An 18,405-nucleotide genomic window follows, 5' to 3' on the forward strand; every position below is an offset into this window, starting at 1 on the left:
CATTTAGGACTGAGATGAGGAGAAACTTCTTCACTCAGAGGGTGGTGAATCTTTGGAATTCTCTATCCCAGAGGGCGTATACTCAGTCGTTGAGTATATTTAAGACAGATCAATAGATTTTTGGATATTAAGGGAATCAAGGGATATGGGGACAGTGCAGGAAAGTGGAGTTGAGGTAGAAGATCAGCCATGATCTCATTGAATGGCGGAGCAGCTCGAGGGGCCGAATGGCCTACTCCTGCTAAATTCTTATGTTCTTATGAGTTATCCACTTTGGTGGTAAAAACAGAGAGACAGACTATTATCTGAATGGTGACAGATTAGGAAAAGGGGAGGTGCAACGAGATCTGGGTGTCATGGTACATCAGTCATTGAAGGTTGGCATGCAGGTACAGCATGCGGTTAAGAAAGCAAATGGCATGTTGGCCTTCATAGCGAGGGGATTTGAGTACAGGGGCAGGGAGGTGTTGCTACAGTTGTACAGGCCTTGGTGAGGCCACACCTGGAGTATTGTGTACAGTTTTGGTCACCCAACCTGAGGAAGGACATTCTTGCTATTGAGGGAGTGCAGCGAAGGTTCACCAGACTGATTCCCGGGATGGTGGGACTGACCTATCAAGAAAGACTGGATCAACTGGGCTTGTATTCACTGGAGTTCAGAAGAATGAGAGGGGACCTCATAGAAACGTTTAAAATTCTGACGGGTTTAGACAGGTTAGATGCAGGAAGAATGTTCCCAATGTTGGGGAAGTCCAGAACCAGGGGACACAGTCTAAGGATAAGGGGTAAGCCATTTAGGACCGAGATGAGGAGGAACTTCTTCACCCAGAGAGTGGTGAACCTGTGGAATTCTCTACCACAGAAAGTTGTTGAGGCCAATTCACTAAATATATTCAAAAGGGAGTTAGATGAAGTCCTTACTACTCGGGGGATCAAGGAGTATGGCGAGAAAGCAGGAATGGGGTACTGAAGTTGCATGTTCAGCCATGAACTCATTGAATGGCGGTGCAGGCTAGAAGGGCCGAATGGCCTACTCCTGCACCTATTTTCTATGTTTCTATGTTTCTATGCTTGCTCGGACATTTCAGAGGGCAATTACGTCAACCACATTGCTGTGGGTCTGGAGTCACATATAGGCCAGACCGGGTAAGGGCGGCAGATTTTCTTCCCTGAAGGACATTAGTGACCCTGATGGGTTTTTTTAACGACGATCCAGTAGTTTCATACTGGGGGCTAGAAATTCCATTTTTGGTCATAGCGGGCATTTTTCCGCCAGAAATACCGCTATGACTCCGAGGCATAACATTCGGTTTTAAAAAAAATGCGCCCAGCGGTAAAAATCAGCGTTGCACGAGGATTCGTGGCGCAAATGGCGCAATTTCTGCAACTTTTCTACGAAACCGATACCGCTGCGAGTTGGGCCCAGGGAAGGGGGAAACCACACCCCAAAAATTCCAAAGAACAAAAAATAAAAAATCACAAAACATTCACAAGACCCTTTTCTATTGAATCGCTGCAAAAGAATTAAAAAATAAAAACTTTAGCTTACCTTTTTTTTGCAGGTCTTCATACCGACCGCTGTTCCGAGACCAGCAACGCAGGTTTTTCCCGGCGTTTGTTTCCCGTCTTATCTACAGATCACCGCTGAGCCATAAAGCGCAATTTCGAGTCTTGCACGCCGGTGGTCCGCTCCCCCCCCCGCCCCCCACCCAGCGGTATTTAAAAACCACCGGCGCGAGACTTCACCAAATTTCCCCGTTCACCGTTTTCCGGCAGAAAACACACCGAAAAGGTTGGGGAATTTCCAGCCCTAGCTTTTTATTCCAAATTTATTTAATTAACTGAATTTAAATTCCCCAGCTGCCGTGGTGGGATTTGAACGCGTGTCTCCGGATTACCCGACCAGTAACATAACCACTATGCTACTGTTGCCGTTATTATCTGCTATTGTCAGTCAGTTTGACAAAACGCAATGTTCTAACTGATATTTTTTCAGTATATTTGGCAGTTTTGATGTACTAGTCAAGTTTTTTTTTTAGACTGGTCTTTCATCTTTCAATGTGTTTGGTTTTATTTATCAAATGAGAAAATATTCCTTAGTATTGAACTCCCTCCTATATGCAAACAGATGTTTGTCCACTAAAGAAGGTAAAGATCCGCTTGGATAGTAGTAATTTCATTAATGGTTCTATCACCTGCTGAACCACAGGAGCCTACAATCCCATATATTTTTTTGTAAACTAAAATTACAACTGCTAGGCCACGTCAGAAAGCCGTGCAGTGTAGGATTGGAGTCTGGGAACGGATAGGGGTGTAGGATTGGAGTCTGGGAACGGATAGGGGTGTAGGATTGGAGTCTGGGAACGGATAGGGGTGTAGGATTGGAGTCTGGGAACGGATAGGGGTGTAGGATTGGAGTCTGGGAACGGATAGGGGTGTAGGATTGGAGTCTGGGAACGGATAGGGGTGGCAGTTTCCCCTCCCAAAAGGACATTGGCGAACTGGTTGGGCTTAACAATGACAGTCGCCTTAATCCCACTTTCCAGCTCTTGGTCCGTAGCCCTGTAAGTAACGGCACTTCGAGTGCACATCCAAGTGCTTTTTAACTGTGGTGATGATTTCTGCCTCTACCTCCCTTTTATGTGATTTTCTGGTGTTTGCCGACAATTTAATATTTATTGAATACAATTTCACGACCATAACCTCGATGTTACTGTACCCACTGCACGGCTATAGCTCAGTGCTGAAAACTTCTCTTTGCAATTTGCACATGACAATCGGGGACTGGAAGGTAGAAATTGTTATTAGCAATGTCTGAATGCTTAATGCACTTGCATCAAATACTCTCCTCCGCCATTTTAGTGGAGGTGTTTGTAATGCTCACTCACCTCTGAGTCAGAAGGTTGTGGGTTCAAGTCCCACTCCAGGTACTTGAGCACATAAATCCAGGCTGTCACTCCCAGTGCAGTGCTGAGGGAGCGCTGCACTGTCGGAGGTGTCGTATTTTATTTTAATGTGTAAAACTTAATTTGTTTATTGTGTCGGTTTTAGTGCCCCCGCCCCCCTTTTAGCCAGGGGGCACTTGTATAATTTGTGTTATAATGCCCTCAAAAAAAAAACAAGGGGGAACTTGAAAAGTTTTTGGAGTGTGCCCCCCATTTAATCAGGGGGCACTTGATTATTGATATACAACAAAATAGTTGTAGAGCTGTTGAGTTGGGAGTGGCTGAGCCGGTCACGTGCTGTTCACAAGATTCAATAAAACCCCAGCCAGTTGGGTTTGGGGGATCCACGATGAGGCAGGTGATTGTGAGCCTGGTGGATGAACTGGTAATGTGTAGTGTGATTATTAAACCTTTTGCTAATAAACCAACTGGTTCTTAATAGCGATGTGTTGCTATGAATTCTTCAGCAAAGAGCCCATGAAGCAAAGACATTACAGTGTTAACTTCTGTAAGATCGTTGTCATTGGATGAATTTGTTTATTACCAGCTTTCTGCATCGCCATGACGAAGCCTTCTCCACCGAACCCCTGAAGAACAGTGGACGGGGAACACCCCTTGGCTTTTATCACGTGCAGAATGTGAGTCTGAGTTACCAACATTTTTCAAACGCTTTGACCGACCCATTTCACCAGTTAACGTTAAATGTCCAAACTTTAACATGTTGAAAACCTGCCTTTGAAACGGTCTCTATCATGTTATCTAGGTTGCTGTTGAAGTAACAGAATCGTTTGCAGAATACATCAAGACCAAGCCGATTGTATTTGAGGTATTTGGGCATTATCAGCAGCACCCTTATCATTACCAAGGACAAGATTTTAACAGGTAAAAAAAACCCAGCAGACTTGTAAAGAGCTTTGAATGTTTTGGGCTATATTAATGAACTTTTATTACTGCAATTATATCAGGCCCTGTTGAGACCGCACTGTGGCACAAGGATGCGGGGAGGATGTTTCCCCTGGCTGGGAAGTCTAGAACAAGGGGTCACAGTCTCAGGATACGGGGTAGGAAATTTAGGACCGAGATGAGGAGAAATTTTTTCACTCAGAGGGAGGTGAACTGTGGAATTCTCTACCACAGAAGGCTGTGGAGGCCAAGTCACTGAATATATTTAAGAGGGAGATAGATAGATTTCTAGACACAAAAGGCATCAAGGGGTATTGGGGAAAAAGCGGGAATATGGTGTTGAGATAGAGGATCAGTCATATTGAATGGCGGTGCAGGCTCGAAGGGCCGAATGGCCTACTACTGCTCCTATTTTCTGTGTGTCTATGCACCTGGAATATTGTGTACAGTTTTGGTCTCCTTACCTAAGGAAGGATATACTTGCCATGGAGGGACTATAACAAAGGTTCACCAGACTGATTCCTGGGATGGGGGGGATTGTCCTATGAGGAGAGATTGAGCAGACTAGGCCTATATTCTCTAGCGTTTAGAAGAATGAGAGGTGATCTCATTGAAACATTCTTACAGAGCTTGACAGGGTAGATGCAGGGAGGATGTTTCCTCTGGCTGGAGAGTCTAGAACCAGGGGTCACAGTCTCAGAATAAGAGGTCGGCCATTTAGGACTGAGATGAGGGGAAATGTCTTCACTCAGAGGGTGGTGAATCTTTGGAATTCTCTGCCCCAGAGGGCTGTGGAGACTCGGTCTTTGAGTATATTCAAGACAGAGATCGCTAGATTTTTGGATATTAAGGGAATCAAGGGATATGGGGACAGTGCAGGAAAGTGGAGTTGAGGTAGATGATCAGCCATGATCTCATTGAATGGCGGAGCAGGCTCGAGGGGCCGAATGGCCGACTCCTGCTCCTCATTGTTATGTTCTTAATTATTGAATTTGATCTACAAGGACTGTACATCTGTATGAAACCAGTCTCCACTTCAGGTCTGAATCTACATGCCTCTCTCCCCCTATACTGTAGAAATACAGTAGCCAACTTTCACTAGTACATTCCATTGATTTTTGAAACAAATATATATTTTAAAACCTGAATCATTTAATTTTTTTATACCTGTATTGCTACAGTGTATTCAATATACATTTGACCTGAATGAACTAAATGAGCAACTGTCTGATTCACAGCCAGAATATTTACAGTTATTTATTCAGTAATCTCATACTCCAAAGGATATGCACATACGATCTCCAAAACTCAAAAGGGGTGAGAGAGTAAAATATAATTAAAATAAAATGCCATTGAGATGATCTCTCCCAATCTTTCATTGGTAGATCTTAAAGACTTGAATTTATATAGCGCCTTTCACGACCACCGGACGTCTTAAAGTGCTTTACAGCCAATGAAGTACTTTTTGGAGAGTAGTCACTGTTGTAATGTGGGAAACGTGGCAGCCAATTTGTGCACAGCAAGATCCCACAAACAGCAATGTGATAATGACCAGATAATCTGTTTTTTGGTGATGTTGATTGAGGGAGAAATTTTGGCCCCAGGACACTGGGGATAACTCCCCCGCTCTTCTTCGAAATAGTGCCCTGGGATCTATTACGTCTACCTGAGAGGGCAGACAGGACCTCGGTTTAACGTCTCATCTGAAAGACTGCACCTCCGACAGTGCAGCACTCCCTCAGCACTGCACTGGGAGTGTCAGCCTGGATTTATGTGCTCAAGTCCCTGGAGTGGGACTTGAACCCACAACCTTCTGACTCCGAGGTGAGGGTGCTGCCCACTGAGCCACGGCTGGCGCTACTGTACTTTAGTTTTTTAATTGGGCGAACATCGCAGAGGACGAGAGGGTGGATGACTAAACCCGCCTTTTTAATGTTTTTCTCACAGACCACCACAACCAGCTCGCAAATATTTCCCCCCTCCAATGCCTCTTTCAAAACCAGGTGAGACACAATCAAAACAATTTCACAGTTGTGGCATTTGATATTAAATGTGCTCAATTTATGTATGTTCATAGTGTCCAATCTTTTGTCTCGCTGGCAACATGGTGCTTGAGCAGTAAATCTTTGATCCAGTTAATCTATTCTGTTGTACGATTAAGATTGTTATGTAGAGAAGCTCTTTTCCACAGTTTGTACATAAAATAAATACCAGCAGTTCCCTGGTAATTTCTCAATGGTAACAATGATTTCAGGTGACCAGTTCTGTCTCGGGGAATTAGTGGTAATTATAGGCAAAGTCTGAAATAACTGAAACAAACTGTGAAACAGCTGAAGACCAAAGTGCCCATCAAACCCATTCTATCTGCAGTTGACATATGATTCTATCAGGGCTTCCTTTCTCTCTCTCGCTATCCTTTCTCTTTCTCGTGTCTGCGCGCGCACCCCTCTTGCGCGCGCCCCTCTCTCGCGCGTGCCTCCCCCCTCGCTCTCGCTTGCACGCCCCGCCCCCCCCCCCGCATGCATGCTCGCCCCCCCCCCCCCCGCATGCATGCTCACCCCCTCGCTCTCGCGCGCTCTCCGCCCTCTCCCCTCCCCCCCTCGCGCGCGCTCCCTCTCACACTCTCTTTCCTCCTCGTGGATCGCGGGGTCAGGCCAACGATTGTGGGAGTCGGCAGCGAGGAAGGACTTCAATTTGTTCATGTCGGAGTTCTGCGCATGCGCCACCCGGTGGCCGGGAATGGTTCTGGACGACGGGTGGTTCCGGATAAGGGAGTTCTGGATAAGGGAGGTTCAACCTGTATCAGTAATGATGAAACTACCGGATTGTTTTTTTTTTGTAAAAACCCATCTGTCCTTTAGGGAAGGAAATCTGCTGCCCTTACCCGGTCTGGCCTACATGTGACTCCAGACCCACAGCAATGTGGTTGACTCTTAAATGCCCCCTGAAATAGCCCCAGCAAGCCACTCAGTTGTATAAGGTGGCTCATCACCACCTTCTCGAGGGCAATTATGGATGGGCAATAAATGCTGGCCTTGCCAGCGATGCCCACAACCCGTGAACGAATAAATAAAAAAAGATACGCAACAAATTTGTAAATATTTCCGAGAAAGATTTGTGGTTGCAGATATAATTAATATCAAGACTTGTGGAGTACATTTATTATATTTTTAATTTTGCATGTTAAATATTTCTGTTCTTTTTATCCTCTCTCTGCCCCCTTCTCCCCCCCCCCCCCCCCTTTTGCCCTCTACACCATCCATGCCCTTGATTTCTCTTCCATTTCAGACCATGCACGAAAGATTGAGCTGGTTAGATACCTGATGTCTGGCTATGTAAATGTTCAGTTGCTTGACGCTCTCTCTGAGAATGCCAACACGTTTGTCTCATCCGCCAACAGCTCACTCGTCGGCGGTGCAGATCAGCTGCCAGCATTTCTTTTCCATCCTATTCCCATTTGTCACGTTCTGAAGGTCCCAAAGCATCACGGTTGGTAACTCGCCCAGAGCCCATGGCAAATTAGTGATGTTTTAGGACCCCGTCTAGCGTAGTCTTTCCCCCTATCGCACACCTATCATTCAGGCTTGCAGATTGAAGCTGCTTCTGCTCATGTTCAGCTTGTGCGCTGTGTGCTGAAGTCGATGACTGTAGAAGGAGCGCTGCTTTGTGAAGCTTAATCTGTAGGTTAAAATCCATCTTCATTTTAACTGTGTCGTGTGAGTTTGTGCCTTCATTGTCTCATCCTTTAGTCGTTTATTTTTAGGCTAGTTTTTTTTTAATGTAATTGTTTTTTTCTGTTGTTTTTGAAGTGAAATGAAAAATGTAATCAGAGAATTACAAAAGTTCCAAAATCAAAATCCTCATCCAAAAAACTGCTTATTTTTTAAAACTATTTGACAGAAAATATAAGCTTTGATGATGACCGTTTTCTCTCCCGTGATGTGCTCCCTCCCTACTGTTCAACATTAGGCTGTGTTTCTGTACACCAGTAATTAAACGTGTGCATGTCCGATGTTTGCCATGGTCCGGTGACTTGTATTTTCTATGCTTTCTCTTTATTTTAAGCTGTGCATATTTCTGAGATGTGAAAATATTTGCTTTATAATGAAATAGGAAAAATGCCAATATTTTTACTCTCCGGGATGTGGAAACGACCAGTTCTCCCGAAGAGAGTTGGCTTTTCTAACGCGCTATTTACTCACCAGCATTGTTAATGTGGGATTTGCTTTGAATGATTTTGTGAAACTGCTGTGAAGTGAATATTAGGTCTGTAGTGTACTTATGAATGACTCCACGAGGCAATGTGTTTTTTCATTCAAACTGTAGTGACCTTGGTCCTTTATTCGTAACTCCAGAGTGAGACAGCCGCATGGTGGCTCTCCTTTTATACAGCCCCTGCCACCAGGGCAGGAAACCCCGGTCTCCACCAGTTGCACCCTCTAGTGGTGCCAGCATATACACAGTGTAAACCTTATTAATAGTACATCAGGTAACTAAGTCTCCATCTTATGCAACTATACACTGACTACACAGAGAGTATATCTATAGTCTGCATATATAACAGTGAAAATTACTCCTGTGCCGTAATCCATCTGACTGAATCCTTCACATTTTCCGTTCTGTTGAACTGTTGTGCAGTTCAAAGCAATCCGATATGTATCTCCAATTTAAAAATCAGTAAATTAACCACTAAAATGCAATTTAGTTTGACTGTGTCTCCAGTGGACTGTGTTGGTGGTAGTTCCAGGAGCAGTTGAGAGAGGCAACCAGTTCGGTCACGGCACTGAAATGAGGACTTGCACCAGAAATAGTGAGGGCTGAATCAGTTCAGTGATGGAGGGAAGCTCTGCGATTGTTTCAACGTCATCGTGGCTTTCTCGTACCGAGGGGGCTTGTCGGTTGGAGAACGGCTTCTGAATATAAAAATCAGAACCAAGATCGGACTTGGAGTAGAAGCAGCACAACAATCGCTGAGGGAAGCCTTTCACACTTCTCTCGGGGCACGAGGCCGGGTGAGCAACTGAACATCTCGAGCTAAAGATCTGGCTTTGTGGCAGCCGAAGAGAGGCCGCCTTGCAAAAAAAAAAAAATCAGACCAAAATTCATAAAAAAAACATTCTCTACACATTACTCACCCCAAATAAAGTTAAATCGCAAAATTAAAAATGTAAAAAAAAAAATCAATCGCACTTACCTGATGCAGTCAGGCCTTCCCTTCGCGCCCCGAGACAGCTCTGCGCGCCAGGCACTCTCTGGTGGGGTCACTAGGGGGCGCTACGGGTGACGAGCAAACCAAAGTTTACTCCAGCGTCGCCATCGGCGCCACACTCCCGGGTGATGCTCCCTCAGCGCCGCCGGTAGCTGATCACTAAGGTAGCTGAGCGACGCAACTGTCAACGCTCGCTAACGCTAACCCTTTAGCGCCCCTCGCGTTATTCAACCGAATCTTCCCCCTCTTTGTCTTTCACTGCTTCAAACTGATCTTGAACTTGGCTGACACTTTGATATTTTGGCGGATGAAACAGACAGCGGAGGAATTGGTTTGTGTTGACCTTTTGGGTACTGGTCATCATTTGCTCTTTAAAATAGTTCCACCAAATGCCATCGCTTTTGAGAAAAGGTTTTGTACACATCACCGGAGGCTGATGGTCTGACATAAAACAAGAAACGTACAGAATTGTGAAACATTTCTGAATTCATATTCATTGGATAAGCTCTTCAGTTTTGGTGTCGAATTGTTTCTAGACTTTTGTATTTGTTTCTGGATGTGAGTAACACTTGGCATATCTGCGTGTTCTTGCCCATCCCTACTTCCCCTCCCCAAAATAAATGCTGCTGAGCCCTCTCCTTGAACCACTACAGGGTCTGTGTTTGCGGTGTTCCCACAATCGTATTGGCGAGGGAATTCCAGAGTTCTGGCCTGGCAATGATGAAGGAACAACAACAACAACAACAACAACTACTTGTATTTATATAGCACCTTTAACCTAATGAAACATCCCAAGGCACTTCACAGGAATGTTATGAGACAAAAGATTTGACACCGAGCCACATAAGGAGAAATTAGGGCAGGAGCTTAGTCAAAGAGGTAGGTTTTAAGGAGCAAAGAGAGGCGGAAAGGTTTAGGGAGGGAGTTCCAGAGTTTAGGGATTAGGCAACAGAAGGCACGGCCACCGATGGTTAAGCGTTTATAATTGGGGATGCTCAAGAGGGCAGAATTAGAGGAGTGCAGACATCTCGGGGGGTTGTGAGGCTGGAGGAGATTACAGAGATAGGGAGGGGCGAGGGCCATGGAGGGATTTGAAAACAAGGATGAGAATTTTGAAATCGAGATGTTGCTTAACCGGGAGCCAATGTAGGTCAGCGAGCACAACTGCAATAGATATCCAAGCCAGGATGGAGGGAAGATGGGGGTGATCCCACAATTTTGCTGTTCTTATCCTTCTTGGTAAAGGAAGAAAGAAAGTTCTTGCATTTCAATCGCGGCATTCATGACCTCAGGACGTCCCAAAGCGCTTTACAGCCAATAAAGTACTTTTGAAGTGTAGTCACTGTTGTAATGTGGGAAAAGTAGAGGTTATAGGGCTGGGAGGTGCTATTAAATTAAGCTTGGCCAATTAAGGCAATGCATCCTGTAGGTGGTACATTCTACAGCCACAGTGCGACAGTGGTGGAGAGAATAGATACGGCAAGCGGGCCCCAGGTGGGCAGAGGAAACGTTGCAAGGACACCCTCAAAGCCTCCCTGATAAAGTGCGACATCCCCACTGACACCTGGGAGTCCCTGGCCAAAGACCGCCCAAAGTGGAGGAAGAGCATCCGGGAGGGCGCTGAGCACCTCGAGTCTCATCACCGAGAGCATGCAGGAAACAAGCGCAGGCAGCGGAAGGAGCGTGCGGCAAACCAGACTCCCCACCCACAACTGTCTGTCCCACCTGTGACGAAGACTGTAATTCCTGTATTGGTCTGTACAGTCAACTGAGAACTCACTTTGAGAGTGGAAGCAAGTCTTCCTCGATTCCGAGGGACTGCCTATGATGAAGATGATGAGATATTGAGTCATTAGCACCAAAATCAAGCGGGTGCCTTTATCACAGATGTGGATGCAGAGAGGAAGTTTCCACTGTTGGGGGAGACTAGAACTAGGGAGCATAATCTTAGAATAAGGGGCTGCCCATTTAAAACTGAGATGTGGAGGAATTTCTTCTGAGGGTTGTAAATCTGTGGGATTCGCTGCCTCAGAGAGCTGTGGAAGCTGGGTCATTGAATAAATTTAAGACAGAGATAGATAGTTTCTTAACCGATAAGGGACTAAGGGGTTATGGGGAGCGGACAGGGAAGTGGACCTGAGTCCATGATCGGATCAGCCGTGATCGTATTAAATGGCGGAACAGGTTCGAAGGGCGTTATGGCCAACTGCTGCTGCTATTTCTTATGTTGTTATGTTGTTCAGCTATTTGAGTGTTGCAGCTCTCTCTACCTGCTCAGGTGAATGGTGTGTCTTCCATCACACTCCCGCCTTGAGTCTTGCAGGTAGTGGAGTGGCTTTGAAGGGTCAGGAGGTGAGCCACTTGTCACCAAGTATCCAGCTTTTGTAGCTGTTCCAGTTAAGCTTCGAGTAAATGTGACCCATGTTTCTCCTCGTATTGAGCACACAAACCTACTTTCAACTGTGCTTAATTTCACTGGGAGCAGAAACTTTAACTGTAATTGATAAATACAAACCGAACATGATGGAAATACTCCGCAGGTTAGGCAGTATCTGTGGTGAGAGAGAAACCACCAGGTCGATGAATCTTCATCAGAACTGGAAAAAGTTAGAGATGTAACAGGATTTTAAGCAAGGGGGAGGGGGGAAGGAACAAAGGGGAAGGTCTGTGATAGGGTGGAAGGCAGGCGAAATTAAGAGACATAAGGGATGATGGTGCGAGGCGAATGGAGCTAGAAATGAGACAAGTTAAGAAACAAAAGATGAGTCTAGAGAGGGTGTAAATGGAGATGGCCAAATCGTCAATAGAGGCAGTGAGAAAGAGGGAAAACAACCAGAAAATAAACGGGTTATGGTCTGAAATTGTTGACCTCAATGTTGAGTCCGGGAGGCTGTAAAATATCTCAACGGAAGATGAGGTGCTGTTCCTCGAGCTTGCGTTGAGCTTCATTGGAACAGTGCAGGAGGCCGAGGACGGAGAGGTCAGAGTGGGAGTGGAGCGTAATGTGAGTCTGGTGCACGAGGAAATTATGCGTTCTCGTTGATTTAGCCCAATCAGGAAGCAGCTTTTTGCACCAATCAGTCCTTCAATCCAAGAAGTTAAAGAGCCGAGACTCCCATCGACCCAGTTTTAAAGCTTTGGGGAGGGGAGAAGGATTGGAGAAGGAGCGGGTGCTGGTTGGAAGAGGAAGAAGGTTGGAATGTTTTGTGTTTCGGGAGTTTGAATTTCCGTGCACAGAGGTCTTGCTTTTTTCTGTTGAGGTTGTCTGGAGTTTTTTGTGTATGAGGAGTGTCTGTATGTGTGTGTGTGTCTGTATGTGTGTGTGTGTCTGTCTGTATGTATGTGTGTGTGTGTCTATATGTGTATGTGTGTGTCTGAGCGTGGGAGATCTCAAATTTCCTGTGTGCACATTGTTGCTTTTTTTGCGTTTGGTCTTGCAATTTTTTTGTGCATAAGAATGTTTGAATTTTCTGTGCAATCGGGACTCTCGTTCCTGCAGAATCATGCCACCCATGTACTGGTGCTGACCCAAGTATTCTGTCCTCGCTCAAAAGATTAGACAACCCAGGTTTATTTTGTGTGATATCTGTGTTGGAGCTGCATTATTACCCAAAGAAATACAATTCACCGGGACAGCCCATCAAGCTGCAATTTAGCATTCTGTAACTGTGGCATTTCAAAAGATTAATTTGCCATCAAACTTCCATCCACGCTTTCTTAACCTAGCTTTAGTAAATTGGTTAATTCACTCGTTTATATTCTGGCATCACCGTGATACATTACAGCAGACACAAGCGGATGTTGGCCAACAGGTGTACTAAATAACTCTGGACAGAATAAAGAACTTGGCATTAAAGTTTTATGTGAAAGATCTTTGATGCTCGAGGATTAAGTGGGAGGAGGCGAGAAGTTGGGAGTTTGTGTTTGGAATTGGTTGATTGCTTTATCTCTTTTCTCCCTTTTTCCCTCAAAGGTTTATTTTGAAAGCTATAAAATGAATGGAAAGTGGCTTGGAGGTTGCTGCAAACTGTAGCTACATGTCAAGTTTGATATGTTGACACTTTTCTTCTTCTCATGTTTCAGTCCCGGCCACTAAGTTGAATGCCATGAGCAAACCCAGTCTAGGACAATGCGTCAGCAAATACGACTTGCTTGTCTGGTTTGAGATCAGTGAACTGGAACCCACAGGAGAGTAAGTTGAGAAATAACCAGGCTTGTTTTTAACCGATCAACATTTGTACAGTCGAGCACAAAACAATTTGCAGGATCTTTTTCTTCATAATGTTGCGAATGTTGACTGAGACGAGTCTCATTAGTTGAGTAAATTCTTGTACAGCTTTGGTTATTGTAATATATCCTTACGACATAAAAATTTCAGCTAAGGAATCCAGAAATCCCAACCTCGTCGCCAATGTGATATATCCTTACGACATCACAAATAAACACACTCCACAAGGTGGCTCCAATACAGAAACTGTCATCGTGTGACTTCGGCACGTGATCCTTTATTATTTACATCAGTAGTTGCAGTACATCAGTAGTCCACTGGGGGAGCTCTATTACAGTTATTCATACATGCCAAAACTTAAGTGTTTTGAGAAATTGCCTCCATACAACAATTACTATTTTTCATAAACTGTGTTCATAGCAGGAAAGGATCAGGGGTTGTGGGGGTCAGCGGTGGAGGAAAGGGATGGGAAAAGAGATAATGGTTATCGTGCAAATTCTGATAAGGGCTACAGGTCATTTTTATCCCAGTGCATACATTCTTTCTGCACATGCAGCCTTTTGGGAAGTAAAGTAGTTAAGACTATTATCAGATTGTAAAATTGTGCAAGGTTTTTCCATGTTTATTAGGGTGGGTGAGCAAAGATAGAATGATTCAGTTGAATTCTTTCCCCATTTGGGCTGATCCTTGCTTTAATGATGTCTTGTCTGTTGTCAGGTATATCCCGGCAGTTGTGGACCATAGTGGAGGCTTACCGTGTCAAGGCACGTACCTGCTTCACCAGGTAAATATTTTGGATAAACTCATCTGTTTAACCCTGTCTCTGGTAAATAATTTGTGAATTGGTTCTGATGCCACGTGAGATTATGGGCTGGATTTTCGGCTTTTATATTTCTGGGGCAATAATGGCGGCGGGGCGGGAAAGATAGCGCCCGGGAACAGTTTGCGCCTCAGTCGGTAAGTTTGAGCGGCTGGGCTCTGAGTGAGGGGGCACAGCGCTAAGGGAGGTGCTAGGATGGGAAACTCCCGAGCTAAGGAGTCAGGCCGGGAGCACTCCGAGACACGCCTGGAGGGGGGGGTGGGGGGGAGTGGCCGGCAGGGGGGGGGTGGGGGAGTGGCCGGGGGGGGGGGGGGGAGGGAGTGGCCGGGGGGTGGGGGGACTTTAAAAACCACACACAAACATTCCCAAAACATTGCCCACGCCACCACAGCTCACTTCGCCACAACAATTAAAAACAAAAACATTCACACTTGCCTCAGGAGTCCATTACTCTCCTCTCCGCCGATGGGATGGTGGGACCGCCCTGATTTCCCAGGCGGTCGCTGCGGGGTGGTAGGGTCAGGCAAGAGTCAAAACTCGCGCCGGTATCGGGACCAGGGGCATTGCACACCGAGCGCAGCTCTTCCCCGTGGGGCTGCTCCGCGCCGCCGCTAAACCCGACCCGAGGATCACCGCGGGGCGCTGGAGGCTAACCGCCCGCCCACAACACCTCACCCCCGCCGTTCCGGGGCGAAAAACAAAGCGCAGAGGACCCGAAAATCCACCCCGTTAAACTTTCAAGCCTCTGTTACAGTTAAATCCACGTGTACACAATTCTGATCTCAGCAGCTGTAACATTGTGTTGAAACATGGTTGTTGCTCGGTGTGTGTACTGCCTCCGTCCTGTTGTACACGCGCTAATTCCGTGCAGCTGAATTTCGGCCTATTAGACGCAACTGGATTCCACTGACAATGGGCAAATGAACTGAAGCCAAATTGTAGCTTGTTGATCATTGGGAAATAGCTGTTTGTCGCTGTGATGATCTCAAATGTTTCTAAATACAAAATAGACATTTGGAGCTGGGTCTGTTTCTCGTTTTGTCATTGACCTGAAAAAGTCTCAATTGTAGTGAGGAGAAAAAAATCTATCAGATGATCTTTTTTTGTATCCGTTTCCGGGATGTGGGCGTCGCTGCCAAGGCCGGCATTTATTGCCCATCCCTAATTGCCCCTTGAGATGGTGGTGGTGAGCCGCTGCAGTCCGTGTGGTGAAGGTGCTCCCACAGTGCTGTGAGGGAGGGAGTTCCAGGATTGTGACCCAGCGACGATGGGGGAACGGCCGATATATTTCCAAGTCTGGATGGTGTGTGACTGGGAGGGGAACGTGGAGGTGGTGGTGTTCCCATGCGCCTGCTGCCCTGGTCCTTCTAGGGGGTAGAGGTCGCGGGTTTGGGAGGTGCTGCCGAAGAAGCCCTGGCGAGTTGCTGCAGTGCATCTTGTAGATGGTGCACACTGCAGCCACGGTGTGGTTCAAGGGACTAAGTTCATTACAGACTCTCAAAATTGAGTTTGTATTTTGTCGGAGGATAGAAAATTTAAGAGGGGACATCACCCAGAAGTTTAAAGTGTTAGGGGCGGACACAACAGCAGTTTAAATTAGATTGCAGAACAAAAGCAAGAGAATACACGTTTCCTCTGAGTTATGAAAATGTGGAAAAGAGCCTCTCCAGAAGAAATTAGTGCCACATTAATTATTGAAGAAGAGCTGGACTGCCCATGCTTCAGTTGTAGGCGGTTGTGCTAAGCCGTACAGACAGCGTTTGATTCCCCCCTGCACTGTGAGGTGGTGACACTGGACCTCTGTGTCCCAGAGCTAGGATGGGTAGAAATCAGCCAGCTTCTTGCTCCTGATGGCCCTGGAGTGAATGAAAGAAAGAGAGTGAGCGAGAGAGTGTTTGTATATCAGCGTATTCCCCTCAAGGGGGAATCTAGAACTAGTTTCAGAATAAGTGGTTGCCCATTTATGACGGAGATGAGTAGGAATTTCGTGAATCTTTGGAATTCTCTGCCCCAGAGAGCTGTGGAGGCTGGGGTTACTGCATGTATTTAAGGTGGAGGTAGACCGATATTTGAACGATAAGGGAGTCCAGGGTTATGGGGAGTGGAGATGAATCTATGATCAGATCAGCCATGATCGTATTAAATGGCGGAGGAGGCTCGAGGGGCCGAATGGCCGACTCCTGCTCCTAATTCTTATGTTCTTCTATCCCAGCATAAGATGAAAATATGATCAGGCCCAGCTCGTGATTCCCTCCACAGTTGAATAGCCAATCAACACTGACACTGACCCAGCCGGCTACCATGTAAACCTTAGACACCTGGGTGATGAGACAGTGAGTGACGTGTGCAACTTAATCGTCCCTCATCTCGAGTCAGTGCCACTGGGCACAGCACGTTCGGCAGGGCTGAGAAAATTTAAACGTAAAACTGAATACATACGAATTCTAAAAATATTTTTTTAAAGCACTGCGGGGGATACACGTTCCTGATCAAATATTCTATGACCGCAGTGTGCTGTTTGCACAATGAATCACACAGAAGGCACAACCAATGAGTTAAACAGTGTAGGTTGTAAAATGCAGCTCTCAGAAAGCATTCCACCAGATGGACCATTGTGCACAGAGCACATTGTTGATATTCGTCGGAGAGAATGCGACTGTGAGGAGGAATGTGTCATCCTCTGCTTGAACTGACCTCAGAACCACTGCAGGAGCATGGTTTTAACTTGGAGATTTTGTGGAGAATAGATTGATGGGAAAGGAAAGTAATCTTGGACAGGGAAGAGGTTTTAGCAGTGCGGCAATAGAAAGGAAAGTTTGCATTTATACAGTACAGCACTTTTCATAACCGCAGGCCATCCCAAAGTGCATTACAGCCAATTAGGTACTTGTTGAAGTGTAGTCACTGTTATAATGTAGGAAACGCGGCAGCCAATGTTCACACAGCAAGCTCCCACAGACAGAAAACTCAATTATTTGGTATGAATCCATAAGAAATAGTCCTTTTTTGAAGGATTTGGAAATGTTGAATCAGTCCATGTCAGTGAAGTGTTGAATAATCTGGCTGTCTATCCTGCAGCACCCGGGCCTGGATTTAATCCACTTTCCTGTAATGTCTCCTGTGTTTCTAATTACAATACCATCTCAAACATTTTGCATCAGAAATGAATTTGCATCATTTGCGTTTCCCGTCAGCGCCCCCAGGGGGTGCTAATGGGACGCGAACGATTTCTCGCCCGGGGGCTTTCCCCGGTCGCTCTTTTTTCCCCCCCCCCCCCCCCCCCCCCAACCCCGCCTTTGCCGGTCGCTCCCCGGGCCGCTGTGCTGCCGATGATAGCGTTATCGCCGTGCACAGCGACCGGTTTTCGCCCCGAGTGGGTAATTGGGCAGCGCCCCCTGAGGCCTCCACGGGCGATGTCGGCCAGCCTCACAGGCCGCGAACCCGGCCGCACTCCGCTCGCGGGGCGAGAATTAAAGGGGGGGGGGGGGAAATGCGTGCCGCCATTTTGCTGAAATTGCCGACTTGCCAGTCGGGCCTTTTGCGGACGATTCCGCGGGGTCCCTGCCGCGATGGTGCAGCCCGACGCTCCGTCTCTTGTGCTGGGATGGGGCCAGGGCGCCCCACATCCCCGGTGGCCTCGTGACGGCCCCTTGCTCCTCCTCCACCGCATTGCTACCAGTTTGGTTAGCCCAATCAATATGTAGATTAAAGTCACCCATGATAATTGCTGTACCTTTATTGCATGCATCCCTTATTTCTTGTTTGATGCTGTCCCCAACCTTACTACTACTGTTTGGTGGTCTGTACACAACTCCCACTAGCGTTTTCTGCACCTTGGTATTCCACAGCTCCACCAATATCGATTCCACATCATCCAGGCTAATGTCCTTTCTTACTATTGCATTAATTTCCTCTTTAACCAGCAACGCCACCCCGCCTCCTTTTCCTTTCTGTCTATCCTTCCTAAATGTTGAATACCTTTGGATGTTGAATTCCCAGCCTTGGTCACCCTGGAGCCATGTCTCCGTGATGCCAATTACATCATATCCGTTAATTGCTATCTGCGCAGTTAAACCTTATTCCAAATACTCCTCGCATTGAGGCACAAAGCCTTCAGGCTTGTCTTTCTAACACACTTTGCCCCTTTACAATTTTGCTGTAATGTGGCCCTTTTTGCTTCTTGCCTTAGGTTTCTCTGCCCTCCACTTTTACTTTTCTTCTTTCTATCTTTTGCTTCTGCCCCCATTCTTCTTCCCTCTGCCTCCCTGCATAGGTTCCCATGCCCCTGCCATATTAGTTT

The 18,405-nt window shown here is 46.3% G+C and overlaps 1 protein-coding gene across 16 annotated transcripts in view; it reads left to right on the forward strand.

Annotated features, from left to right (window-relative positions):
• Positions 1–18,405, forward strand: part of kif1b (kinesin family member 1B) — a 327,704-nt gene that overhangs the window by 264,444 nt on the left and 44,855 nt on the right. For all 16 annotated transcript variants that reach the window (XM_070860541.1, XM_070860555.1, XM_070860547.1 and 13 more), the window contains 5 exons: positions 3,493–3,583; positions 3,709–3,827; positions 5,796–5,851; positions 13,141–13,249; positions 14,003–14,069. In XM_070860541.1, coding sequence (XP_070716642.1) covers positions 3,493–3,583; positions 3,709–3,827; positions 5,796–5,851; positions 13,141–13,249; positions 14,003–14,069 — 442 coding nt within the window. The remainder of the gene's footprint in view (positions 1–3,492; positions 3,584–3,708; positions 3,828–5,795; positions 5,852–13,140; positions 13,250–14,002; positions 14,070–18,405) is intronic.

This window comes from Pristiophorus japonicus, chromosome 18, assembly GCF_044704955.1.
Source record: "Pristiophorus japonicus isolate sPriJap1 chromosome 18, sPriJap1.hap1, whole genome shotgun sequence".
NCBI classification, from domain to species: Eukaryota; Metazoa; Chordata; class Chondrichthyes; family Pristiophoridae; genus Pristiophorus; species Pristiophorus japonicus.